General features: G+C 51.6%; 1 protein-coding gene across 1 annotated transcript; it reads left to right on the forward strand.

Moving 5' to 3' along the window:
• The first annotated feature begins 6454 nt into the window (after nt 1-6454).
• SKIC8 (SKI8 subunit of superkiller complex) lies at nt 6455-26040 on the forward strand. Its single transcript, XM_047101112.1, has 11 exons — nt 6455-6497; nt 9238-9288; nt 10005-10032; nt 11537-11642; nt 12017-12189; nt 19131-19279; nt 19466-19559; nt 20645-20738; nt 23242-23334; nt 24027-24105; nt 25800-26040. The coding sequence occupies exons 2-11, from the start codon at nt 9277-9279 to the stop codon at nt 25887-25889; spliced, it is 918 nt and encodes a 305-aa protein (XP_046957068.1). The 5' UTR covers nt 6455-6497; nt 9238-9276; the 3' UTR covers nt 25890-26040.
• Nucleotides 26041-27065: the final 1025 nt, after the last annotated feature.

Consider the following 27065-nt stretch of genomic DNA (forward strand, 5'->3'; position numbering starts at 1 on the left):
GCCTGTATCCCCCAGCTCCTTCGCAGTCCGTGACACCCTCCCAGCTGTCCCTAGAGGACACCCCTCCCGGCAGAGCCTCCGAGGGGGACACCGCAGGGCGCGTTCACCCCAAGCACCGGGGCGGGGGGCGGGGAAGGGCGACAGCCCCGGAGTGCTTCAGAGCTGGGGGCTCCGGACCGGCACGCAGCCAGTCCTCGTGTCCTCACTCCAACGTGCGGACGTGTGCTCAGCGATACCAGGGCAGGAACTGGAAACCACCCACCACAGGAATCCGCGTCTGCTGTAAACCGGCTTTGACTCCCCCACCACCCCGGACCCTGTTATTAAACACTTACCAGCATGAAGCAAGGACCCCGCTCCTCCTCCCTCTGCTCTTGGAGGCTGCTGGAGGCAGGGCTCTGTCCTCGTCCTTGTCCTCAGGTCAGGGAGGCAGGCTGCACGTGTCCTCCGGGGCCTGGGTTCCGGTCCCCACTCTGCCACGGCTTTATTGGGTGCTCCGGATTCACCCTGCGCTTTCTCAGGGCCAACGTCTCTCTTCCACAAAATGGGGACAAAATTTCTAGACCTCGGACTAGAAGGCTGAGCCCTGCTGAGGAGGGTCTGGAGCCCTGGCTCCTGGGGGCAGGGATTCCACGGGACCCTTTGTGAGCCCCAGCCCGGCTCCATTCGGAACGAGCGGTGGACGCTGAGGCAGGAGGTGACAGCAAACCGTGGCCAGCAGCTGAGGAATCAAGTCAAGGAACCACCAGGGAACCACCGTGAATAGTTAAGTGCAGGAAAGCCAGACGCCCAGGCCGTGCCGCAGGCCACCGACCTTTGGCCAGGTGTGCGGAGGGGATGGGAGGGCCTCAGCCGCCCCCCACCCCGACCCAACTCTTGGGGGATCTCCCTGCCGGCACTTGCAGGGCTCGCAGTTGGGAGTCCCACAGCTGGGTCTCCGGGGGCCCAACTGATGTGGGGTCCGCACGCTCCGCACCCCGGGCTTTGTGGGAACTGCCGCGCCACTCCAGGGTGCTGGCGCCTGGCTTTCCTTCCCTGTCCTCTCACTCGGTGGAGAGCAGTGGCTCTCGCCCGCTGGCCTGCATCACAGTCACCCTGCAGGGCTGGTTGAAACACCCCAGGTCTGGGGTGGAGCCCGAGAAGTCTTCCGTCTGAACGAGTTTCCAGGTGATGCTGGGAACCGGAAGTCATGGTATTTTGACCCCCACCCCCACCCCGTTTGTTAGGGGGCGTACAAACGCGAGGCCATGTTTGTGTTCTGAGGAATGTCAGCCCTGAGAGGCCCCTGCTCGGGGTCCCATAATGACTCAGAGTAGCAACGGCTGCCTCCGGCGTCTGGAGGAGCGGAGGAGGGCAGGGACGCCAAGCGGCCGTGGGTGGACAGCGACTGCCACCCTCTGGTCAGCAGCAGCAGCAGCAGCAGCAGCAGCAGCAGCAGCAGGAAAGCCTCGGGCTGCTGGCTCAGCCGCCTGGGCCCGCATCCCCCAGACTGGGGCCTGCCCAAGAACCTGGCTGCAGGTGGGAAGCCAGTCCCAGAGGGTCTCCTGGCTCAGCCTCCAGGGACCAGCTGGAGAAGGAGTGACCGGGGCCCCCGTGAGTTGGGATACGAACCCAGGCTCCTGCCATTGGCGCCATAGTAGTCCTGCTCCTCCCCGGTCATGCCCCCCCTTCCTGTGACCTCCTGTTCCCCTCCTTCGCCTCTCCAGACACTGTGGGGTTGGGAGCGAACCAGGAAGGAGCCATCCCCAGTGGCCTGGGTTTCAGCCTCACTGTGCTGGCCGCATGACCCCGGGCCTTGGTCTGTCTCCTCCTCTGCCCATCCCTGTAGGGATTAATCCCTGTGGTTTCAGGCTTAGGGTTAATCATCACAAGTACTCTGCACAGTATTGCTTCTCAGCGCTGGGCTCACTCAGTCCATATCACCGCCACCGTAGCTCTCCGAATGTTTAAAACCAAAACAAAATTTTGGAGGTGCTGGGGTCTCCAAAGTAGGATTCGTATACCCCAATGGTCAGCAAGACCATCCACCGTGGTCGGGAAGAAAATACTAGACCCTCAGATAACTTTTACTTTTATCTCATCCTTTTTAAATCCTATTTTTGTATTTGTTTTATAACACACATGAGTATATTAGCAGAATAGTACCTACACATCATTCATAAATGATATACACATATCAGGGCGCATGGTAAAGAATTTTTAATGATAGGTACATGGGGCTAAGTACTTTAAAGGAGAGAGAGTCTCCATAACTTTCTAGAAGTTTCCTTGTGAGGAAATGCCCAGAGTAGGTCATTTCCAGCTAATGCCCCGGAGTCTCCCTGGTTATTAGCTTCTGATGCAAATACCTGTAGGTGTTCAGGGAGCCAGTGAAAGAGGGGGACCCTGGGCTTTCAGGGCCTTCCCCAAAGGTAGGCTGTGTGTTTAGTAAGAAAAACAAGAACAGACATTTATTTCCCCACATCGGCCCTACAAGGAAGGTACTATGTGACATTATCCCCATTTTAGGGATGAGGAAATGAGGCCCGGTGAGGTTAGGCTGCAGAGTGCAGCAGCCAGGACTGAACCCAGGAGCCCTGGCACTGGAGCCCAGGTTGTTTAACCCCTATGCGCCCACCCCGAAAACCAGAAGGGCCTGGTGCCTGTCCGTGGGGGCAAGGAGGACAGAAGGAAGCACAGGCCCATCCAAGAGTGGGAGTCCTCGGGCAGAGCGAGGAAGGAGGAGCCCCAGAGAGATCCTGCAGCCCGGGGAGGGGAGGGCAGGAGATCAGCTGTGGGCCAGGGGGAGCCTGGGACGAACATTAGAAAGGGAGGTGGGGTTCCTGACATCAGACTTTGCCAGATAGGGCTCTGGGGAGGACCGCAGAGAGCCCATCTGGAGTCCCTGAGAGCCCCAGGAAGGGCAGACACACAGCCCGTGGAGCCCCTCTCCCTCTGCCTGTTCGAAGCGGAAAGTAGGACCTTCACCTGTGCCGCACTCTACACCCACTGATGCACTTGTTTTCTAGGAAGTCAACTAAGGCTTTTTGGAACTGGAACAGAGACAGCTCTTCCTCCTAATGAGGTGGTGAGCTTCCTGTCTTTGGAGGTATGCAAGCAAAAGCTGGATGATCCTGTGATGGTGTTGTGCAGAGGGAGATAGACGCGGGATAGATCTATAAGTCTCTTCCTTCCCCTTCCGAAATGCTCAGACGTGTGGCTCTGAGTGGAGAGGAGAGGTATAGAGCATACGTCCTGGGACACTGTGGCCGTGTATCATTCTTCCTGCCTCAGCCTCTCTCTGGGTCCAGGGCTGGGTAGGGAGGCAGGCAGCCACTCTCTGGGGACGGCTGTATTCCAGCCGCAGCCCTACGGGACTGGCCTCCCAACCTTGGCCTCCGTATGATCTACAGAGCTTTTCAGAGTAGGCCATACACCTGAGTTATTTCCCAAGTAGCTTGGAGTTCTCGCTTGATTTTATGCTGAAATCCCTTCATTCCCTCCAGACTGCAAGACCACAACTTGTAATAGGTATTTAAATGGCATGCAGTCACAGTGGCAATTCTCTCCAGATTTGCTGTGCAACGGGCATCAGGGGATCTGTGAAAATTGGTGGAAAATAATTACATCTTTATTTTCCTTAACCTCTAACTAGAATTTAATACTTCCTTTAATTATGAATGTGAAAGCAATAAACCCCAGCAGTATTAGCAGTACCAGTGACTTTGTCACCAATATAAATCACAGATGTTTTCCTATCACGTTGTAGCTGTTGTAGATAATTTGAAATATTACTTAGGTTCATTGCTACTTTGAAATTACAGAAGTTCTCAGACCTGCTGCATTAATAAAGCAGCACCTACATTACTATTTCACAATTTTTTAAAAAATTTTTAAATTTTTATTTATTTTTCAGGGAGATAGAGAGAGACAGTGCGAGTAGGGGAGGGGCAGAGAGAGAGAGGGAGACACAGAATCCGAAGCAGGCTCCAGGCTCCGAGCTGTCAGCACAGAACCCGATGCGGGGCCCGAACCCATGGACTGCGAGATCGTGACCTGAGCCGAAGTTGGACGCTCAACCGACTGAGCCACCCAGGCGCCCCTACAAATTTTTGAGAACTCTTTTTTTATATAATTGGTTTCTTTTGTAAACCAATGCATTTCACTTAAAAAATTTTTTTATTAATGTTTATTTTTGAGAGAGAGACAGAGCACAAGTAGGGGAGGGACAGAGAGAGAGAGGGAGACACAAAATCTGAAGCAGGCTCCAGGCTCTGAGCTGTCAGCACAGAGCCTGACATGGGGCTCAAACCCACGAACCATGAGATCATGACCTGAGCCGAAGTCGGATGCTCAACCGACTGAGCCACTCAGGCGTCCCTTATGCACTTAAATACATCATAGTAAGACAGGATTCTTGGACTTCATGAGATGCCAAAGGTATCCCTGATGCCATAAAGGCCAGTTATCCCTGTCTGACCATCCCAATGCTAAGGCCATGCCAATGACCCATGGAGGTGCTCTGGGGTCACAGGGGTGAAAGCTGGTACACAATATATCTTTTTTAAATGAATGATGTGGAATTCCAACACAATTATAGAATTATAGAGCTGGAAGGTCTTTAGAAAGCCTTTACTGCAATCGTTTTCAAACTTCTTAGCACAACTCACAGCAAGAAGTATTTTCCTTTACATTTCCTTTGCATTTCCTTTGCATATTTCCTTTCCATTATCTGAATATATGAAACACGTTTTGGTTCTTTTTTACATGACGTAACTTTACTATGCATGATGCACTCTTATATCTTCTATGTTATTTCTTTTTAATCTATTCTATTTCATTTTTAGAAGATGATTAATTGAATTTTTATTTAGAACAACTATAATGCCTGACAAAATTTGAGTTGATACCCAATTTACTTCAATTGGAACTGAAGACTGGCAGATTTGGAAGCAAGCAAATAGATGAGTGAAAGCCTTAGGAATCTGACAACAGATAAAATTAAGAGGCACAAAAGTGATCAGTGTACTTTTAGGATAATCTTGAAGTGGGGGATTTATAGTCAATGCACAGAAAAAGAAGAAATATCCACCTAAGCCCAAACCATACAGATTAAAGTTCACTTACTTATATAGTTAGAGGCACTTTTGATAGCCACAGTTTTACCATTCTTAAAGTGGAAGTCTTCAAAGATACTTCTTTATATTTAAAAGCTAAAAGTCAAAGTAAAGGTGATCCCATTATCCTGGTTTGGGAGTGGTCCCGTAATAATCAGTCTATTATCAAAAACCAGAGAAACCCACAAATTTTGCCGACAAAAACAAACGCGCAGATTGGCCAAAACTAAGGCAACTGGTTGTCCAGAAGGCCAGAGGATTATTCATTTCACTGCTAACCACCAGTGCTTTGGGGGACTGATGTTAAGTCCTCTCTGCACTTTCAGAGCCTGGGTCCCAGCCATTGCAGGGCCAGTTTCTGTGTATTTGGCTTTGTGGGATGTGTCTGAACAGGGTCCACTCAGCATTTGGTCGAGGTCATGGGAATTGCCTCCAATTCAAAGACACACTCCGCTGGCCTGAAGATGTAATTTGTACATTCTCTCTTAGCCTTAGGGGCAAATGTCCTGTGATCAAACATATCCAGAATGGTTACAGGAATAGCTTGGTTTTTAAGAGGCACCGAATAAGAATTTTAACAATCCAGGATGTCTGGAAGCCTGCTGGCTTTGACCCAAGCTTTCCAAACCAGTGACATGCAGGGGATCCACTGGGGCTGGATGGTTTCCATGGCGGAGGTGTCACTGAAGGAATTACTCAGGATCAGACAATGGGCCCTGGGAGACTTGTGTGTCTATTAAGCAATTTCAGGGCAACACAGCCTCCTCCAAAAGTCCCCAAAGATGAACTTCATGCCATTGTAAGAATAAACAATTGTGCAGTCTAACAGTTTTCTGACATCAATCATAGAATTGCAGTCCTGATAAACTAGATCCTGTGAAGCTCTAACTTCCAGGGAGACTTCAGAGGCATGCATTCACTGTGACCGCACTTCACTATCATCACCTACTAGAATCTTTTTTGGCTACAACCCCAGTTTTAATCAGGAGAGACTGCATCTGTCTCAGGGCTGGGCTTTCAGGGGCCGCCCCCAGACACACACTGCTTTCGCACCTTCCTCCATCCGGAGGGGGCACTCTTGTGGGACCGGCGACCCCCGCCTCTTCTCCATCGGAATGGGGGGGAGGGACTCCAGCCTCCACCTGGGTAGGGGGGCTCCCGCGGGAGTCCAACCCTGAGGAGCGGAAGCCCGCCGCCCCCACCCGCAGGTGGCAGAAACCTTCAGGGGCGGGGCCGGGAGCGAGAAGCCGCGCCGGTAGGCCGTGCCGTGTCGCGCGCCTGCGCCCTGGGGCGGGGGCGGGGCGACATGCTGCCACGCCCCCCAAAGCACATCGGTGCGCGACGCCGTCGCTCCGAGCTCGCGTCACAAGTGCGGCGGGCAGCGCAGCCGGTGGGGCGGCGGTGAGTTGACGTGCTCGCCGGTTGGGGATGGCAGTGGCGGGGGCCGCGGGCCGGAGGAGCGAGGGGGGGCCGGAGGCAGCCTCCGATCTGGTTTGCTCCGGGGTACTGCAGGCCGCGGGGCCCGAAGGTGGCTTCTGTGACTGTTTGCGTCCTGGCTGCCTCTCGGCGTGCGGGGCCCGAGAGGAGGGCCGTAGGTGGCCTCGTCTTGCATCCTGAGACTGTTCTGTGCAGCCTCGAGGTTAGGGCTGGTTTCTCGGGAGACGTCTCTGTGACCGTAAACGGAAGTTTTCCAGGCCTTGGGCCACGCTGTCCTCTTGGGGAGCGGATAGGTGCGAGCACAGGCTGGGTCCCTGGGTTCTCGTCCCTTCGCGTGCCACCTAGCTTCGTGGGTTACGAACCTGCCTGTACAAGCTGCACAAATTGGCAGGCAGACTGTACAAACTGCACGTGCAGTGTGCTTTGGAAACAGCAACGAATTCCGCCTGGGAAATGGGGGGGAAGTTCCCTAAGCAGAGGAGGTGGCAAAAGAGGTTCTGGGGCCTCTCCGCTCTCAAATGACCTGTTAGGAGAGCATGAAGGAGGAGGTGATGTAGCTTGTGTCCCCCGTTTGCCCTCAGAACAATCTTCCGAGGCTTCCTTAAGCTCTGCAAGGTTACCAGGAAGGCGCAAGTGGGACCACGAATACCTACTCACTGGGGTGCGAGGGTTCAGCGGGCCAGTCCCCGGGTGGAACCTGAAGCAGGGCCTGACTCATGGCCAGCCCTCAAATGTCACTCCTCCACAGAAGCTCCCCTTTGTCCTGGGGCAGGAGGGGGGCTCCTTGGAAGTTGGCGTCCTGCAGGTGTTCCTAATCCTTCTTGTTCCCCTGTTGCCAAGCATGAGATCCGGGTGGGAAGGGAGGAGGGCAGGCCTGGGCTTCATGGGGCAGCAGCCCTCGCTTGAGCTCCGTACCGTCATTCCTACCCTGGGCAGGACCCCGTTCTTGGGCCACAGATGAGTGAAACGCTACCAACCTGATTGAGATCTTCATAGACAAGGGTTATTTAGAAGTTGTTTGTTTTTCCTCTTATCCTTGGAAAACCTTCACGGTGGCCTTTTGGGATTTGCACATTTAAAGCGAGTAACCTGAATGCCTTCGTTGTGTGGTTTCTGCTGTCCCTGGGTAGAATTGAGGGGGGCATGAAAGTGGATAAGAAAAGCCACATTTTTATGTTCTCTAATCTCTAACTGAAATTTAGCCTTTCCTCCAGTTATGAATGTAGGCAGCAAACCACAGTATTGACAGGGTGACTTTGTCACCAATAGAAATCACAGATGTTTCCATATCTTACGATATGTTCGTCACATATCCCCTGGATATGTTCGTCACAACTTCAGAATTGTAATAGTTATTAGACTTGATGCTAAGTCATGCTCTGTGTTAATAGTCACGTATGGTATGCTATCAACAATTTAATATTTGTATTTTGATAACATTTTATTTAGTTTGATCCATGCTTGTTATTCCAGATTCTGTACCTGCAAATTTGCCTGCACACTGAAATTATTTGTGGCCCCAAAGTCAGTACTTGCAGTGCTTTCGTGGTCTGTCACAGACAAGTGCACGGTGGCAAAAAGTTTGGGTCGCCTGACACATTCTCAGCTACAGCTGACTGAGGCGACACTGCCTTCTTGTCTCAGCCCTCCTGTGTTAACAAGGGTTCTCGTTTCCAGGCTGTTTAGTGTCATGGCTTTTGCATTTTTATGCTTTTTGCCGGTGACATCACTGTTTAAAATGGCCCCCGAGCACTATGCTAAAGTGGCATGTTAGTGTTCTCAGCGCAAGAAGGCCGCGAGGTGCCTTATGGAGAAAACGCATGTGTTGGATACGTTTCAGTTGGGCTCGAGTGATGCTGCCGTCGGCAGTGAGTTCAAAACTAAGGAATTAGCAATACGTATCACGGAAGCGGCCTTTAACCAGAATCACACATAGCACGAGTTATGTGTTGGTCGGTTGACAAAAATGTTACAGGCGGCTTGCAGGGCCCTTGCCCATTTCTCCTGGGAGCAGTGGGGTCAGTCTTCGCTAATTGGGTATTCCTGGTGACTTCATACAACATGACAGCCTTGAATACCAAGAATTGACAGTGCTCGGTTTCCTTTCTAGTCCCGTGTATTTAAAAAGTCCTGAGAAGGGGTTTATAGGTTTTGCAGGGCTGCTGGAGGGGCCTGTGGCACACACACGTAATAACAAGGACAATTATAGCCCGAGAAATTCAATTTGTTCTTAAAGTAAGTTTGTGTTAGCTGAGCCAAGTCCTTGAAGACTCTGCTGCCTTTTGGGAGACGCGTGTCTGCATCTGCTGACCTCATTCATGTGCTCGTGACCCCTTCAGAGGCTGTAACAGCTTTGTTCCCACATATTTGCTTGTTGAGTTTTGAATAAATAATATTGAAAAATAAAAGGGCCTGTGGTTTTGTCTCCCTGAAGAGCAACAAGGGAGGGAGGCTGGTCCCTGTCTGTAGTCAGACTTGGGGAGAGGAACACCTGGCATGGGGTGGGTGTTACTGGGGTCCCTGGGCTCCAGGGGAGCTCACACCACCCGGCAGGGCTGGTGAAGGGGCCCCTGGGGCCAATCCATAGAAAAGGTCAGGGCAGCGCTGTGGCAGAGGGTTGCCTTTTTTTCTTGATAAGGGCAACCTCGTGTATCCCCCTCTGTCCTGATGACACCCCCTTACTGAAGCCCTGATGTTTCCACAGAACTGTCTGGCCGTTAGCCCTTCATCCTTGGTCGAGGAGATGACCAACCAGGTAAGGCCTATGGTGGGGAGTAGAATCAGCTGGTCTCTGGCAGGTTGGGGCCCAGAATGTTGTCTGGGTGTGTGGTCAGGAAACTAGCCTCTGATTCCTGCTCTGCTCCTGAAGTGCGTGACGCAAAATGCACTAAGCCTGTACCTTAGTTCACGGACATGTTGAAAGAATTTGTACTCAGCGGGTGCCCGGCTGGCTCAGTGCGTACAGCATGTGACTCTTGATCTCACGGTTGTGAGTTCAAGCTCCACGTTGGGCATAGAGTTTACTTAATAGAAAAATGAAAATTAAAAGAATTGGTACTTAAAAACCAGAAAGAAGAAAGTATTGGAAAGGGACAGCAGTAACAGGTTAAGCGGGCTGTGTGGTTTTATGCAACTGCAGAAGTTAGGCTGGAAACTGGACCCAGAGCCTCCTGGTGACTAGAGCAGGGAATGCACGGAATTTATCAGTGTCCTAAGGGTGGGGGGAGGAGAGACCCCAGCTTCTGTAAGAGCTGATTTTTTCTGGTGTAGTCGACTGTGCAAGTCTTACGTGAGCAGGAATCAGGGAGCCTGCAGGATGGTCAGGGTGGGGGCAGGGGACGTAGCTCACACGGGGAACCACATCTACCGGGGGGATGGCTGGTGACTTGGGCGCCGGGGCGTTTTAGGGGAGGGAACGGGATACATCTGAAGTCTGACCGTTGGTCTAACGTGGCGTCTGTTCTTTTTCAGTACAGTATTCTCTTCAAACAGGAGCAAGGTAAGGGGCCTGCCTGTTCAGGCACACTCACCTGTGACAACTGTGTCGTCCCCGAGTCTCTGGGCTGACCAGACGTGCAGTCCCCAGACGTGCTCTCTGCAGAAGAACTGGCAGAAGCAGCTGAAAACAAATACACTTAAAAACAGACTGCAGCAAAAGCCCCCAGACAACTAACTGAAAAGAAAAGACAAAGCAGGGGTCACATGATAGACTGAGGGAAACTTTCCCACCTGAGGAAGGTGCAGCTCTGAGCTTCCCAGCTCCCAGGGTGAAAGAGGAAACATTTGAGCCTCAGAACTTACCTTGGGAGTCTTTACTCTGGTTCTTCCATTTCAGACAAGCGCGGGGACTCTCGCAGAGGCTTTGACCCTAATGAAAGTGGGGGGGGGGGCTGGGGGGGGTGGAGGCCAGAGTCCAGTCCGGGAGTGCAGCTTGCCAGGGATATTGGGCTTTGCGCACCTGTTAAGCACACCTGGACGGGTCAGGTGGCGCCTGGAGGAGTTTGTGGGAATGCCTAATAAAGGCTCTTCCGCTCTAAGTAGGGACGTTTAGGGAGTCTGAAGTTTAAGCCCAAAGCATCCTTCCAAGTTAGCTCTGATGAACAACCAGCTAATGAGGCATGCCAGTCGGCTACCTGGTGTGCAGCTCCTGCCGTCCGGGCAGCAGCCTGGCTTCGGGTGGGCAAGTCGTTGGAGCCACGGGGCTGTACGTGAGTCACAGCTGTTCGGGGCCCTTACCTTCATGTCTTGGGAAGGTGTTCCTTGACCACTGCTCCCGGGACGAATAAAGGCTCGGTCTGCAGACTTGACAGGCAGGCCCCCCGGATATGCAGCTGGCGGACTTCAGGTTCAAGCTGCACTTGAGTTGTTAGTTACTAGATTGGGTTGGGGTCCCAGTTTCACTCCTTCTTGGCTTTTGACTTTGGGTGACTTCCTTGGCTTCTCTCAGCCTCCGATTCCTTGTCTGTAAAATGAGCAGCTACTTGATAGGGCTGTTGTGATTGAGGTAATACTTATAAAAAGATTAATGTGGTAACTGACTCGTTAAGCACAATAGACAATTGATGGCAAGAGGCAACTCAAGTATGGAGGTGTTTATTTCCAGACCTGTACTGTTTGCAGTTGAACTGCCTACTGGTTTCTAAAGATCTCTAAGAGATAAGGCTTAATCAAGTGTAGGTCTTTGGTTGGGGGTGAAGGTTTCCCACCGGTTTCGCTAGTTTTAACCAAGTGATAGCCGCTCCGGACTGATGCACATGGGCCGCGCCGGATCATTCCAGTGCTCCCTCCCGCCCGGTGAACCTGTGATTAGGGGTAAGCGGCTTCTTCAGAACCTCGGCTGCTCATGTGTGCCTTTGCGGTTCTGATGGGAGCTGGTGGGAGGGCACTTTGCCTGTAGGGGCAGGTGGATGGACCTCAGAATCGTTGGAGCGGTATTTCCGCTTCAGTTCGGAACAGTTTAGAAGTTGCATGAAAACTTTGAAACGAACTGCTTTCCATTGTAGCCCATGATGATGCCATTTGGTCAGTCGCCTGGGGGACAAACAAGAAAGAAAACTCTGAGACAGTGGTCACGGGATCCCTGGATGACCTGGTGAAGGTCTGGAAATGGTGAGCGCTCTTTCCCCTGACAGCCTTGGAAAGTGAGGTTTAGGGTTTTGCTTGTGGACTCCCCCAAGTTGCAATCAGGAAAGTATTAACTGTTTTCTGAGCTACAAAGCGGTAGCAGTTGGTGGTATAAAAAGGCAGCTGATTTTTTCCTCACTTGTTTTCCTCTTCAACGTTAAGGCCCTATAGTTAAAAAAAAAAAAAAAAGTCCCACAGTTAAAACTTGGCCACATTTGGTGTCCCGTGGCTCTTCAGGTCCCCTCTGATTCTGCATTTCACAGACCGCTGGTAGTGCACAGTCACGGGGGCCAGAATTTCCGAGGCCAGGTACAGCGTGTCGTGTGTGAAGAAACCCATTTCTCTGTCCCCCGCTGAAGGTGTGATGAGAGGCTGGACCTACAGTGGAGTCTGGAGGGCCACCAACTGGGTGTGGTGTCCGTGGACATCAGCCACACGCTGCCCATTGCTGCATCCAGTTCTCTCGATGCTCACATTCGTCTCTGGGACTTGGAAAACGGCAAACAGATAAAGTCCATGGATGCAGGACCTGGTAAGAGTTGTGCTTTTAGGGAAGATAATAGACATTCACACTTCCTTCTCAAAACCTCTAGGGATAGGTATGTTTTACAGTTCAGGATTTTTTAATTTGTCTTTTTTTTCTTCAGTGTATTTATTTTGAGAGAGGGGGTGTGGGAGGAGCAGAGAGAGAGAGAGAGAGAGAGAGAGAGAGAGAGAGGATCACAAGCAGGGTCTGAGCTGTCAGCGTAGACCCTGACGCAGGGCTTGAACTTACCGTGAGATCATGACCTGAGCCGAAATCAAGAATTAACCGACTGAGCCACCCAGGTTCAGAATTTTTTGGCTTGGAGAGGATAATGCGGGTGTGTGGGCGTTGGAGGGAGCATTAATATCTTAGCGACGAAACATGAGTGTGTGTGTCTGTGCAGGTGAGATTTCACTGCCAGCTAAATTTTGGTATTAACCCTGTTTCAAAAGCAGTTTTTTAGAAGCTTTAGATTTGGGGGTGTGGACCTGTATCCGGATGGTCCAGGGGTTCTGTTTGCCGTGCTCTAACCTGACATGTGTCCTGCCTGACAGGAGTCTCTTGTGCACAGTAGTGTGTCCTCCTAGGTCTGTATCACGGCAGTCTCTCCTACGATCTGTATTTGAGGGACGGGAAACTTCTGGAATAACATTCATTTTATCTAAAGCATCGTAGGACAGCTCGGTCTTGTCCACCAGCCTTGATCAATGATTTCGGTGGGCCGGGTCATGCGGCACAAGCAGCGCGACATCTCAGGATCCCTTGTCCCCTCGACTTTACTTATAAATGTCTGCATGGCCTTCGTGACCAGGGGCTGTTCGCCAGAATGGCTGATGGCCGCTAGAGAGCACAGAGAGCCACCTGCCTTGATCCCAGAGAAGCCGCTTAGCTGTTTCCCTGGCACACCTCCCTTGGTTGGAGCCCCGGGGCGGTTTGCCCCCCTACTGGCTGTGCTCAGTAACCACGACCGGCTGTCTTTATATTGGAAAGAATAGTAGTCCCAGGGTTTGTAAGGAGGCTAGGTTGTCTGGAAACCGCGTGTATTTTGCCTCAGAAGCAAGGCTCCCCGGTCTGTGAGGCTCACCCCTGGAGCTTTTTAAAGGATACGCGTGCCCAGACCCTATTTTGTTTCCACTGAAGCACACTTATCAGGGTGTGTGGGCTGGATATGCATTTGGAAAAGGCTACGTATGGGGGACGCTGTGACAACCCCAGGTGGTTGTCTTGCCCCTGTCCTTATCTGCCGACGTCACTCACGGAGGACTTGGGGTCCCAGACCGGCCCCCAAATCTACGAAGACCGTTACAGAGCCAGGGAGAGGAGAAAGAGGCAGATCTCTTGCTGCCTTTTCACCTTGGGCACCCAGGCCTTCCCCAGACCTGGACGCTGAGGTCACTGCATGGCTGTCGTGGTCACGGGCACGCTGCAGTTGAAGAAACGAGTGCTGGATTGGTTCCAGGGAAGAGGGTGGGTCTGCACGCAGCCGGCCTTGCCTGACCAGCAGTGCCGTGGACAGCCGGGCGCCTCGTCCGTGTGTGAGGCACGTGCCCGTTGGGAGGTTACTGTTAGGAAAGAAACGGTGCAGAGACTCGTCAAAGGGCTGGATTTCTCTTGGGTCAGGAATCTGCACAGAACCGGACCCGGCCACCAAATGGCAGTTCCTTGGGTGACAGAGGAGCAGCTGAGTCGTCCGGACAATGAATACGGGGACGTGGGCCCCGAAGCTGCACCTGTCTGGGAAATATGCCTGGGGGATGTGGACCGACCACCACGGAAAAAGAAAGAAAGAAAATCACTGATCCTGAGGAAGGAAGTGAGGCTGAAGACGCAGACGCTGCCCCCGGCACACTGGCGCTTGGGAAGACCAGTGGGAGCAGCCAGGGCCTCACCTCCCTCCCGCCCCCACGGCAGGGGGCTGCCCTCCCATTGGGGGGGTGGGGCTTACGAGAGTAAATGTGTGTTATGCAGACATAAATCTTAGGGTGCAGGAATAAGGAATAAGAATTCCTTCAGTTCTGAGCAGAAGGATATTTCGTGGTAACAATTCCATATTGTAAGCCAGTTAATAGGGACTTGTAAAAATAATTCAGAAATGTTATTCTATTAAACTGCAAGGAATACAAATCAGATTCTCTAAAAACTGTTATTCCAGTAAACAGCTAACTATAATAGGAACCAGAAAGCATAATCTTACTAGAGTAAATGCTAGTCATTTAAAGATTAAAAAGTAGCTGTTGATTACAAAAGCTTTTTCAGATCTTGATTGAGCATTCTTTTTTAAAAAAAATTTTTTTAATGTTTATTTTTGAGAGAGAGAGAGAGAGAGTGTGAGTGGGTGGGTGGGGCAGAGAGGGAGGGAGACACAGAATCTGAAGCAGGTTCCAGGCTCTGAGCTGCCAGCACACAGCCTGACACGGGGCCGAAGCCACAGACCGTGAGACCATGACCTGAGCCGAAGTCGGACTCTTAACTGACTGAGCCACCCAGGTGCCCTGAAGTTAATTTCCTTTTTAAAACGTGTCATAAGAAAAGTGATAGGGCTAAATTATTGATCACTCCTTTGAATATGTTAAAATTTGCAAGGGATTTTTGTTTTAAAACCCCTTGGAAGACACTGTTGACCCATCTGTGCTGGGACCCCTGTCTGCCAGGAGTCCAGCTCAGCGGCCTCTCCTCCGTCCCATGGGCTGGGAAGGGCCTGCCCTCTCGAGCCCAGCCCAGGCGTGAGGAGAGCGACTCGGGAGGGAGTCTGTCTGTGCTTTTAACAAGCTGTGTCCTGTCAGGGGAGGGTGGCCAGACTTAGGGCACGTTCCTGTACAAGAGTGCACGTGGGCCGGGGGACAGACAGGAGCCGGGCAACTAGATGACTCCCTGGCCTCCAGGCCCGGACCCCGAGGCCCCTGGAGCTCTGTGGGATTGCCTCGGAAGAGGTTCCCAGAGAGCCCAGAAAGGAAATGCTGAAATGCCACCAATGGTGTGTCCCCAGAGAGAGATGTGAAGCAAGTTGTTCACCCCGACTGCGCGTGAGTCTGCAGACCCTTGTGTCCGGCGGGAGGAGCACCGTGACGCGTCACATTTGAACGGAGCTCTTGAAATTAACTCCGTTGTCTGGTGTGACTGAAAAAACAGGCGATCTTTAAGAAACACAGTGTAGGGGCGCCTGGGTGGCGCAGTCGGGTAAGCGTCCGACTTCAGCCAGGTCACGATCTCGCGGTCCGGGAGTTCGAGCCCCGCGTCAGGCTCTGGGCTGATGGCTCAGAGCCTGGAGCCTGCTTCCGATTCTGTGTCTCCCTCTCTCTCTGCCCCTCCCCCGTTCATGCTCTGTCTCTCTCTGTCGCAAAAATAAATAAACGTTGAAAAAAAATTAAAAAAAAAAACCACAGTGTATCTTTCCAGTCCTTATTCCTTGTTAATTTTGGCAAACACTTTGTCCTATCATGGCACAACAGAAGAGTGTTTACGGCAGGACGTGTTCCTTTATTCACAGCTTTCTTGAGGCAGGCTTTCACTGCTGTGATTGCAGCATCAGGTTAACCCACGGTGAGCGTGCGGTTCACCGAGTTTTTGTAAATCTCTGGGGCCGGTCAGCCAGCTCTGCAGTTCAGTTTTCAAACACTCGCGCGCCTCAGAACGTCCCCTCAGGTCCACGTGCAGTCCGTGTGCGCCTCAGCCTCAGGCAGCCTCAGACCCACTGTGTCTGCAGTTTTGCCTTTGGAGAATTTCCATGTAGGTGGGGGGGGGGGTGTTGTCTTCTACACCGTCTTTCTGCGGCGTAAGGTTTTCAGGGCTCATTCGTGTTGTAGGGTGTGCCGGCAGCTCCTTTTTGTTTCTGGACAGTGTTCCCTTACCACGTTGCAGAATATTTTGTTCTCCCACCCAGCACTTGATGGACATTTGGATTCTCTCCAGGTTTTTACCGTTATGGGCGGTGCTGTGAACACCACTGCCCAAGTCTGTGTGGACACGTGTTTTCATTTCTCTCGGGTGGATATCCAGGAGTGGAACTGCCAGATGTTGTGGTACTTGTTTGCATTTAAGAAATCGTCAAACTGGGGGCACCTCAGTGGCTCAGTAGGTTAAGCGGCCGACTTCAGCTCAGATTGTAATCTCACGGCTCGTGAGTTCGAGCCCCAGGTCGGGCTCTGTGCTGACAGCTCAGAGCCTGGAGCCTGCTTCAAATTCTGTGTCTCCGTCTCGCTCTGCCCCTTCCCTGCTTGTGCTCTGTCGCTCTCAAAAATAAATAAACATTTTTAAAAAATAAAAATAATTGTCAGACTGTTAAGAGAACAATCCCATTTACAATTGCACTAAAAACAATAAGATACCTGTGAGTAAACCCACCCAAAAAGGTAAAAGGCCTGTACTTTGAAAACTATAAAACACTGATGAAAGAAATTGAAGAGGAAACAAAGAAATGGAGAAACATTCCATGCTCCTTGACTGAGAGAACAAACATTGTTAAGATGTCTATGCTACCCAAAGCAGTCTACACATTTAATGCACTCTCTATCAAAATACCACCAGCATTCTTCACAGAGCTAGAACAATCCTAAAATGTGTGTGGTACCACCGAAGACCCCAAACAGCCAAAGTAATCTTGAAAAAGCAAAGCAAAGCTGGAGGCATCACGATTCCAGATTTCAAGCTATACTACAAAGCTGTAATCACCAAGACAGTATGATTCTGGCACAAAAATAGGCACATAGATCAGTAGAACACAATAGAAAACCCAGAAATGGACACAACTGTATGGTCAACTAATCTTCAACAAAGCAGGAGAGAATGTCCAATGGGAAGCAATCTCTTCCACAAATGGTGTTGGGAAAATTGGGCCACTCTCTTACGCCATACACAAGAATAAATTGAAAATGGATTAAAGACCTAGATGTGAGGCCTGAAACCATAGTAATTCTAGAGGAGAATACAGGCAGTAACCTCTTTGCCATTGGCTGCAGCAGCTTCCTTCTAGATACGTCTCCTGAGGCAAGGGGAACAAAAGCAAAAATAGACTACTGGGACTTTCTCAAGATAAAGCTTCTGCACAGTGAAGGAAACAATCAACAAAACTAAAAGGCAGCCACCGGAATGGGAGAACAAATTTGCAAATGACGTATCAGATAAAGGGTTAGTATCCAAAATATATAAAGAACTTATACAACCCAACACTCCCCAAAAATAATCCAGTTTAAAAATGAGCAGAAGGGGCGCCTGGGTGGCGCAGTCGGTTAAGCGTCCGACTTCAGCCAGGTCACGATCTCGCGGTCCGTGAGTTCGAGCCCCGCGTCGGGCTCTGGGCTGAAGGCTCAGAGCCTGGAGCCTGTTTCCGGTTCTGTGTCTCCCTCTCTCTCTGCCCCTCCCCCATTCGTGCTCTGTCTCTCTCTGTCCCAAAAATAAATAAACGTTGAAAAAAAAAATTAAAAAAAAAAAATGAGCAGAAGACATGGGGGCGCCTGGGTGGCTCAGTCGGTTGAGCATCCGACTTCAGCTCAGGTCATGATCTCACGGCTTGTGAGTTCGAGCCCCGTGTCGGGCTCTGTACTGACAGCTCAGAACCTGGAGCCTGTCTTCAGATTCTGTGTCTTTCTCTCTGTCTCTGCCCCTCCCTCGCTCACACTGTGTCTCTCTCTGTCTCTCAGAAATAAATAAAGATTTTTTTAAAAATTTAAAAATAAAAATGAGCAGAAGACATGAACACTTTTCCAAAGAAGACATCCAGACGCCAACAGACACATGAAAGATCCTCAGTGTCACTCGTCATCAGGCAAACGTAAATCAGAACCACAGTGGATACTACCGCACACCTGTCAGAACGGCTAAAATCAACAACATAAGTAACAAGTGTTGGCGAGGATACGGAGAAAGGGGAACCTCTTGCATTGTTGGTGGGGTTGCTGGTGCAGCCGCTGTGGAGAAGAGTGTGGCGGTTCCTCAGAAAGTTAAAAATAGAACTATCCTGTGATCCAGCAGTTGCACTACTGAGTGTTCACCTGAAGGATACAAAGCACTGATTCCAAGGCATAGATGTACCCATATGTTTACAGCAGCATTATGTACAATAGCCAAGATCTGGAAGCAGCCCCAGTGTCCACTGACTGATGAATAGATACAGATGATGTGATACATATACAGTGGAATATTAGTCATAGGAATGAGATCTTGCCATTGCAATGACATGGATGGATCTAGGAAGAGTATTATGTTCAGTGAAATGAGTCACAGGAGGATAAATACCATGTGATCTCACTTGTATGTGGAATTTAAGAAACAAATGAGCAGATCAGATGGGCGGGGGGGGGGGGGGGAACAGACAAGCCAAGAAACAGACTCTTAACTACAGAGAACACACTGCTGGTCACCAGAGGGGAGGGAGGTGGAGGGTGGGTTAAATAGGTGATGGGATGAAGGGGTGCACTCATGATGAGCCCCCAGTGATTAAAATTAAAAACAAAAACTCGAAATGTTTTTCAGAGTGGTCACACCAGTGTATGAGGATTTGGGTTTCTCGATATCCTTGTTAACACTTGTCCGTCCTGTTTTTATTAAAATTTAAGTAGATCTGTACTAAGTTGGTAAAGAATTAACACCTTTACACATAGGTTTTTGAATCAGGACATGATTTCTCATCTTTTAAAAATGTATCTTTTGGTAAAACTTTAAAAGTTTTTAAAATTGGGGCACCTGGGTGGCTCAGTCGCTTGAGCATCCGACTTCAGCTCAGGTCATGATCTCATGGTCCATGAGTTCGAGCCCCACGTCGGGCTCTGTGCTGACAGCTCAGAGCCTGGAGCCCGTTTCAGATTCTGTGTGTCCCCCTCTCTCTGCCCCTGCCCTGCTCATGCTCTGTCTCTGTCTCAGAAATAACATTTAAAAAAAAAAGTTGTTAAAATTAAGGTCACATCTTTTCTCATTGTGTTTTTTTTTTTTTTTCTTTCTTTTTTTCTGTTCAGTGGATGCCTGGACTTTGGCCTTTTCCCCTGATTCCCAGTATCTGGCCACAGGAACTCATGTGGGAAAAGTGAACATTTTTGGTGTGGAAAGTGGGAAAAAGGAATATTCTTTGGACACCAGAGGAAAATTCATTCTTAGTATTGCATATGTAAGGAAACCTTGCTCTCTTCTCTGTCTCCCACTGTTTGCAGTCTGTGCCCCCGGCCTGTGGCCGTGCCGGGGGCAGGCAGCTGTCTGGCGGGCGTGGGGTGTCGTGAGCAGGGGATTTGCTGACGTTTGCTGGGCATGGCCTAACAACACGGAGTCTCAGGTGCTCTCTGCGTGTTCTCCACAGAGTCCTGATGGGAAGTACCTGGCCAGTGGCGCCATAGACGGAATCATCAATATTTTTGATATTGCAACTGGAAAACTCCTGCACACGCTGGAAGGTATGGCTCATTTTCTTTTGTGCAAACTGGGTTATCCGACCACAGAGGAAGAATTGTTCTTTTATTAAAATGCTACTAAATGACAAATGAGCTTTATACTATCTCAGTTGGAAGTCTGAGACGCCTCCAAGTCTTAGTGCGTGGTCGGAGTTGTACCCCTGTTGAGTGCTTGTTTTGGTGAACAGGCTTACTCCATTTTTGTGTTAGTAGATCTCAGCTGTATGAGAATTTCGTCTCTGTCTTGTTTGGTTCTACAGAAAGTCGTGATTAAAAACCAGTTTTGTCAAGAATCTGACGGTGGGTGAAAGCGCCCTGCCTGCCCTCTGCTCTGCTGGCCTCAGGGTGTGGGTGCGAGCCCTGTAAAGCATGGTGGATGGGACAGAGGCTTCTAGCCTGTGCTGTTTTACATGTTTGTTTATTTTGAGAGAGAGAGAATCCAAAACAGGTTCCATGCTGTCGGCACAGAGCCCGACACGGGGCTCAAACCCACCAACTGTGAAATCGTGACCTGAGCTGAAACCAGGAGTTGGACGCTGAACGCGCGTCCGCCCTGTGCTCTTTTGTACTAGTTTGAATTCAGAATTCTTTCCTGTGCCTCCTCACCCGCACACTACTTACCTGCCAGAAGAAATTTAAAGTCAGAGAGCCCCAAAAGAGGCAGGACGGCTGAGAAAAGGCAAGAAGGACCCCATCCTGGCAGGCACACGCATACGTTACCTCCTCAGTTTATTGTTTACAACACAGGATTTGGTAGGGAAACCGCATCCTGTTTGTTCATACGGATCAGAAGCAATGTGTGTTTCCTTAATTGCCCATATTTGTAGTAGAGGAGTTTTTCCCAAGCCATGTGTGCTGAGGTCCAGCTGGTGAGGAAGGGAACTGAGGAGAGGTGGCTCCAGGAGGGTGGGGCCTGGATTGCATGGATGTTTCCAGAACATTAGGAGGAGGGGTGCATCCAGTCATTCCCCTCCCTCTCTGACGAAAAGCTCCTGGGCAGTGCGGCTCAAATACTTGTGGTCGTTAAAAGGGACGCTGTCAGTGGGGAGCCCGTGGGGGGAGACTAACGGGGCCTTTGTGAATTTCAGGCCATGCTATGCCCATCCGCTCCTTGACCTTCTCCCCGGATTCTCAGCTGCTCGTCACTGCCTCAGATGACGGCTACATCAAGATCTATGATGTGTAAGTTGCCACGGAGACTCGGGCTTCTCGCCCAGTACCAGTGTCCGTCTTGTCTCCCACTGCTTGGAGGAGTCCTGTCGAGTATGCAGCCCTTCTCCCGGGTCCCTCGGGGGCTTGTGTGCAGAGCCTCAGGCCTTCCTCCCCCATCACACCCCCGTCCTCGAACTGGGAATGTCCGGGAGGGAGATGTGCACCATCTGCCTGCCAGGGTGGGGTCTTTCTTGCCTTTTCTCAGCTGTCCTGCCTCTTGTGGGGCTCTCTGACTTTAAATTTCTTCTGGCATGTGAGCAATGTGCGGGTGAGGAGGCATAAGAGAGAGTGATCGCTCTCTTCAGGTCGTGGCCGTCTGTCACCGTCAGCTTGTGCAAGGCCCCTTTCTCCTGGGCGTTTCCCCATCCTGTTCCCCCCACAAGTCTCCCCTGAGAGGTGTTTGTGTGCTTGACACTTTGACTCAGTACTGAGACCTGTGTGCCTCTGGTTCACGGCTTCCGAATGTGGTGTCCTGATCCCCTGGGGGCACACGTCACACTTCTCCGTGCCCCAGCGATGAATGGGTGCTAAGATTGCTGCCATCTGTCTGTTCCACAATCCTGACCGTCTGTGTGCGAGCCCACACCTGGGCCTGTGAGGGTTTTTCGGGAGCTGCTGGGCAGTAGGAGTACTTCTGGCAGCTTTTGGAAGACAAAAAATTGTCAGCAAGGCTGGTCTTGGGGCTGTGGCTTCTGACGAGCTGACTGGGGGTGTTAGGGCGCGGGGCGTGCCTCTGTCCAGTGTGCTGGCTTGTTAGACTCGGGGGGCGCCTCTATCCAGTATGCTGGCTTGTTAGATTCAGGGGGCGCCTCTCTCCAGTGTGCTGGCTTGTTAGACTCGGGGGGCACCTCTGTCCAGTGTGCTGGCTTGTTAGACTCGGGGGGCGCCTCTGTCCAGTGTGCTGGCTTGTTAGACTCGGGGGGCGCCTCTGTCCAGTGTGCTGGCTTGTTAGACTCGGGGGGCGCCTCTGTCCAGTGTGCTGGCTTGTTAGACTCGGGGGGCGCCTCTGTCCAGTGTGCTGGCTTGTTAGACTCGGGGGGCGCCTCTGTCCAGTGTGCTGGCTTGTTGGACTCGGGGGGCGCCTCTGTCCAGTGTGCTGGCTTGTTAGACTCGGGGGGCGCCTCTGTCCAGTGTGCTGGCTTGTTGGACTCGGGGGGCGCCTCTGTCCAGTGTGCTGGCTTGTTGGACTCGGGGGGCGCCTCTGTCCAGTGTGCTGGCTTGTTAGATTCGGGGGGCGCCTCTGTCCAGTGTGCTGGCTTGTTAGACTCGGGGGGCGCCTCTGTCCAGTGTGCTGGCTTGTTAGACTCGGGGCGTGCCTCTGTCCAGTGTGCTGGCTTGTTAGACTCGGGGGGCACCTCTGTCCAGTGTGCTGGCTTGTTAGACTCGGGGGGCACCTCTGTCCAGTGTGCTGGCTTGTTAGACTCGGGGGGCGCCTCTGTCCAGTGTGCTGGCTTGTTAGACTCGGGGGGTGCCTCTGTCCAGTGTGCTGGCTTGTTGGACTCGGGGGGCACCTCTATCCAGTATGCTGGCTTGTTAGATTCAGGGGGTGCCTCTGTCCAGTGTGCTGGCTTGTTGGACTCGGGGGGCACCTCTATCCAGTATGCTGGCTTGTTAGATTCAGGGGGTGCCTCTGTCCAGTGTGCTGGCTTGTTAGACTCGGGGGGTGCCTCTGTCCAGTGTGCTGGCTTGTTAGACTCGGGGGGCACCTCTATCCAGTGTGCTGGCTTGTTAGATTCAGGGGGTGCCTCTGTCCAGTGTGCTGGCTTGTTAGACTCCGGGGGCACCTCTATCCAGTGTGCTGGCTTGTTAGATTCAGGGGGTGCCTCTGTCCAGTGTGCTGGCTTGTTGGACTCGGGGGGCACCTCTATCCAGTATGCTGGCTTGTTAGATTCAGGGGGTGCCTCTGTCCAGTGTGCTGGCTTGTTAGATTCAGGGGGTGCCTCTGTCCAGTGTGCTGGCTTGTTAGACTCGGGGGGCACCTCTATCCAGTATGCTGGCTTGTTAGATTCAGGGGGCGCCTCTCTCCAGTGTGCTGGCTTGTTAGGACTCGGGGCTGGCGCTTTCAGTGTGGCGTCTGCTTGGGATTTTCTCTCTCTCTCTTTCTCTCTGCTCCTCCTCCTCTGCTTGCCCATGGGCTTTTCTGTCAAAAATAAACTTTACAAGAGAATGGCATATGCAGGCCACGTCTGTTGTGGAGTGGATGTGGACACCTCCCTTGGATATGGTGGAAACGGTGCGGTCGGGGTCAGAGCCTGCTGCTGTCCGAGGTGGCCTGCCTGCCCCTGCCGGCCCTCAGGTCCTGTCTCCGGAGTCATCTTGCTGAGCTGCTAGAATGTGGTTCCTTTATTTTGAGCTTTTAAGCTCTCAGCTTAAATAGTACTCTTTGCTGTTGGGGGAAATTCACACATTTTGTGCTAATGCCGCCATACAGACTTGTTCCCTCTCCATTTTGATTGAAACTTCCCCATTTCAGACAACACGCCAACTTGGCTGGGACACTGAGTGGCCACGCGTCGTGGGTGCTGAATGTCGCCTTTTGTCCTGACGACACTCACTTTGTTTCCAGGTACTTTCGATTCTTGGCACTTCCTTAAATGCTGGGAAGATGTAGATGGTCTTTTAGGAATCACCTTAAAATTTGAAGATGATCTGACCCTTTTTTGTAGACGGGTTTCCTCACTGGTTTGGGGTTTTGTTTGAAGCTGTGAAGGCAGTCGTCCTTGGCAGGATCGAAGGTGGACTGTTTTCAGTCTAGGCTTCCGCACGTAGTTACTTTAGGAGTGGATGCCTGTATTCCGATAGTAACTTAAAATACGTAGGTCTGTTTGCAGAATGTTGTGCTTTGAGAGCCCAGTGTTATTCCAGCCCGGGATGGCCAGGACAGGTGACGGTTTAATAACAGTGCTCAGAGGCTACAGAAGCCTCTTCCTGCAGGAGCGAGCCTCCGTTTGGAGGCTGTGACGGGCCCCCTCAACCCGGAAACAGGCACAGGTGTCTGAGACTCCCGCTGAGGGCACTTGCACGAGGGCGGGGCAGACGAGAACTTCAGGGAAATAAATGGCTGCTCCGTGCGTGGGGGAAGCCACGGAGATGCCGGCCCTGGGACCCCCCCCCCCCCCACCGGGGCCCAGGCTGGCCACTGAGTACAGGTAGGCAGAGTGTAGGTGACAGGAGGGTGGGATTTCCGGTCACATTCCTTCCGACTTTAAAACCGGGATGAAAACCGTTCTGATACTAATGTTCCCTTTTTTAAAACAGTTCATCTGACAAAAGTGTGAAAGTTTGGGATGTTGGAACGAGGACTTGCGTTCACACCTTCTTTGATCACCAGGATCAGGTATGGCTCGGTTCCTTCGTGTCCGCTGGCGTTGTCTGAGCGCTGCACCCGCCCTCCCCCTTCCCCGACCCGCTGCCGGGGCCTCGGGGCTCCCTGCTCAGGGTCCGGCCAGCCAGCATCCTGTGTCCTGTCTGGGCTGCGGGTGCTGCGGAAGTGCTGGCAGCCTAGCGAGCCGAGAGGCGTGAGAACGTGGCAGCAGCCACACTGCCGTTCGGGGGCCCGCCGGGAGCGCTGTTCCGGGTGCGGCCTGCCGTGCAGCTCGGGAAGGGCCTTCCCGACAAGTCGGCACTTGTCGTTTTTGGAGCTGCCCACAGAAGTGATGTGATCTTTTTCTTTTCTTGTTCTTTCCTTCTTCTTTTTTTTTTTTTAACATACTCGAAGCCACGATTTCTCACGGGTTGTTTGGCTTTATCGATGTAACTTTTGCATTAGTGTTTAAATGAGGAAAAGGGGGCTCTGTTTTCCTGGGGGCCTTGTTGTCTCTGCCAGTGTGGAGGTGAGTGGAGGCTCCGGTGGAAGGCAGAGGCCCACTCAGTAGGTCTGGCGTGGGGCCTGGGGCTCTGCATTCTACCCGGCTCCCCATGAGGCCAGTGCTGCCGGCCCCAGCCATTTAGACTAGCAAGTCTTGGGAAACTGGTTAGTGTAAAAAATAAAATGCCCCAGACAGTAAAAAAGTTGACTTTCAATACGTAGTTGTTTTTATGATGATGCTTTCTTTTTTTAAATTTTATATTTGTTTAAATAATCTGTATATAGGCCCAACATTGAGGCTTGAACTCACAACCCCAAGATCAAGAGTTACAGGCTCCACCAGCTGAGCCAGCCGGGTGCCCCGTGTCCCCTTTGGAATGCAGCTTAAAGTTAGCATAATTGTTCATGCTTTTTTCCGTTTGATCTTAAATCAGTGCTAACAGAGTTGAGGGAATTTAGTCTTGATACTTCACTTCTGGATTTAAACGCTCTGCTGTGGGAGTAACCCCCCCTGGCTGGCCGCGTTTCCCCGTGCGAGAGGCTGAGTGTGGTGGTCTCGGAGGTGGTGTTTGGGTGGCACTGAGGCCATCGGCCCACCTGGTGGCAACGCTGAGATCGCGGCTGGACCCTCCCCCCCCCGCCCCCCCCGCCCCACTTGGGGTCAGAGGGACAGGCTGACCTGAGGGAACTCCAGCCGCGTGTTTTGTCAGGAAGGCAGTGTGACTGTGCACTTGAACGCGCAGCAAGTAAAGTCAGTGCCCCGTGACGTCTAGTTATCCAGCTTGAGGCCTCTAGTCACAGGGGAGAATCGTTGGCTGGGGGGCGGGGGGCACGGCGTTAGGTGAGGGGCCCCTGAGGTCATGCCCTGGGGATGGTCCTGGGGCCTTTTTCTTTCAAACGCAAGCCCATGCCCGTCCCCTGCGGGTTCCGTCTTCACGGCATTAGGTCCTTCCTCGGGTTCTGAATCTCGAAAGGTTTGTAGGTACACAGATTTGTGTTTAGAAATGAGATCTGACGGAGTATGGGAGGTGAGGGAATGATGACAGGAGCAATACCAGATAATCCCGTTAAAGAAAAGGCCCCATTCTTGCTGGTTCAGAAAACACGGAACACTGTCCTTTTGGTGTTTTTCTAGATTTGGTACGATGAGAATAGAGGAGGATGTTTGTTCATAAAGAATAAAGACATGACAACTTTGTTTTTTCTTTTTATTGGATTTACAGGTCTGGGGAGTAAAATACAATGGAAATGGCTCAAAAATTGTGTCTGTCGGCGACGACCAGGAAATTCACATCTATGATTGCCCAGTGTGAACACCGGTCTCCCAGACTAATGCTGCAAAGAGAATGTATACATTGATCGTGACATTCCTTACCTTCCTAGCTTAACAAAACAGAGCATTTATTGTAGCAGAAACTTAAATTTTGTAGATACAATATAAATCTTTTCATGTTTTATTGGAAATGCTGTTCATACTTTAACAGTGTTCGTGACCCAGACACCGGTGTTCTTGAACATACTTCTTCCGTGCACCCTGTGGCCGGCAGGAGAGCGGGGGAAGTCAGCATCGTGCGAAAGCAGGTAACTGCCCCAGAGATGAAGGGACCCAGGCACTTAATGAACTTGCAGTTTAGAGGCACAGGCTCCCTCCTCGAGGGTGCCGAGTCACACAGAAGCGGTTTGATAAAGCTGATCGGTTTCAGAACAGGGTCCTGAAGGGTTAGGATATTTGGCCGGGTGAGAATGTTCAGAGTCCTACCTTCCTGGGCATCTACTTGGTGTTTTGAAAACGTCCGCTGCTGCACTGTGCACTCTGTTAGCTTTAGAGAGGCTGCCTTGACAGCGTCTATGGGCTCCAGCCCTGCCTCGGTTTCCCCGGAGGACCAGTACTTCGGTTCTCTCAGCAGCCACTTGAACTTGGTTGGCATGGAAATGGCTAGCACTCTGAAGCTTGCTGCTGTTTATTAAGAACCTCGTGTGCCTGTAAGTCTGGTCGTGGCTTTTCCCCAAACCCCCATCACCTCCCTCTCCTGCCTCTCGACCTTGGTCGCCCTCCTGTAACCACAGAGCCCTTGACGTTTCCTCTGCCTGTAGCGCCCCCACCCCCCACACCCACAGGGGGGGCTTTGATGGCTGCCCCCTCCTTTCCACAGCCGTCGCCCATAGCTGACGCTTGCCCTTCTCACTCCAATTACAAGCTTCAGGACAGTGGAGGCCGACCCATCAGATCTCCATGTGAGGCACTTAACACCCCTCGTTTGAGCTCGAGATCGTTTAAAAAACCAGAAGCATCTCTCATACCAACTCAGTTTTAATTGTAAAGTGACAAGTGTACAGGTGGAGTACGTTTTAAGCAACACCTTCCAGATCCCACTGACGCGCCAAGGAAGGGGCTGGACGTAGTTGTGCCCCATCAACAGCAGTTCTCAATGGCAGGGAGAGTCACAGCACAGAAACAACACCCTGGAACCGTGGTCCATTTGTGAATG

Source organism: Lynx rufus, unplaced genomic scaffold, assembly GCF_022079265.1.
Source record: "Lynx rufus isolate CCGP_SWC_20201006 ecotype Redwood Valley unplaced genomic scaffold, mLynRuf1.p SCAF_57, whole genome shotgun sequence".
Taxonomy (NCBI): Eukaryota; Metazoa; Chordata; class Mammalia; order Carnivora; family Felidae; genus Lynx; species Lynx rufus.

What these genes read in the sequence shown, in the direction of transcription:
- SKIC8 (XM_047101112.1), top strand. An exon ending in CTGGTGAAGGTCTGGAAATG is followed by an intron (nt 11,643 to 12,016) that starts GTGAGCGCTCTT and finishes CCCCCGCTGAAG; the next exon opens with GTGTGATGAGAGGCTGGACC. An exon ending in GTCCATGGATGCAGGACCTG is followed by an intron (nt 12,190 to 19,130) that starts GTAAGAGTTGTG and finishes TTTTCTGTTCAG; the next exon opens with TGGATGCCTGGACTTTGGCC.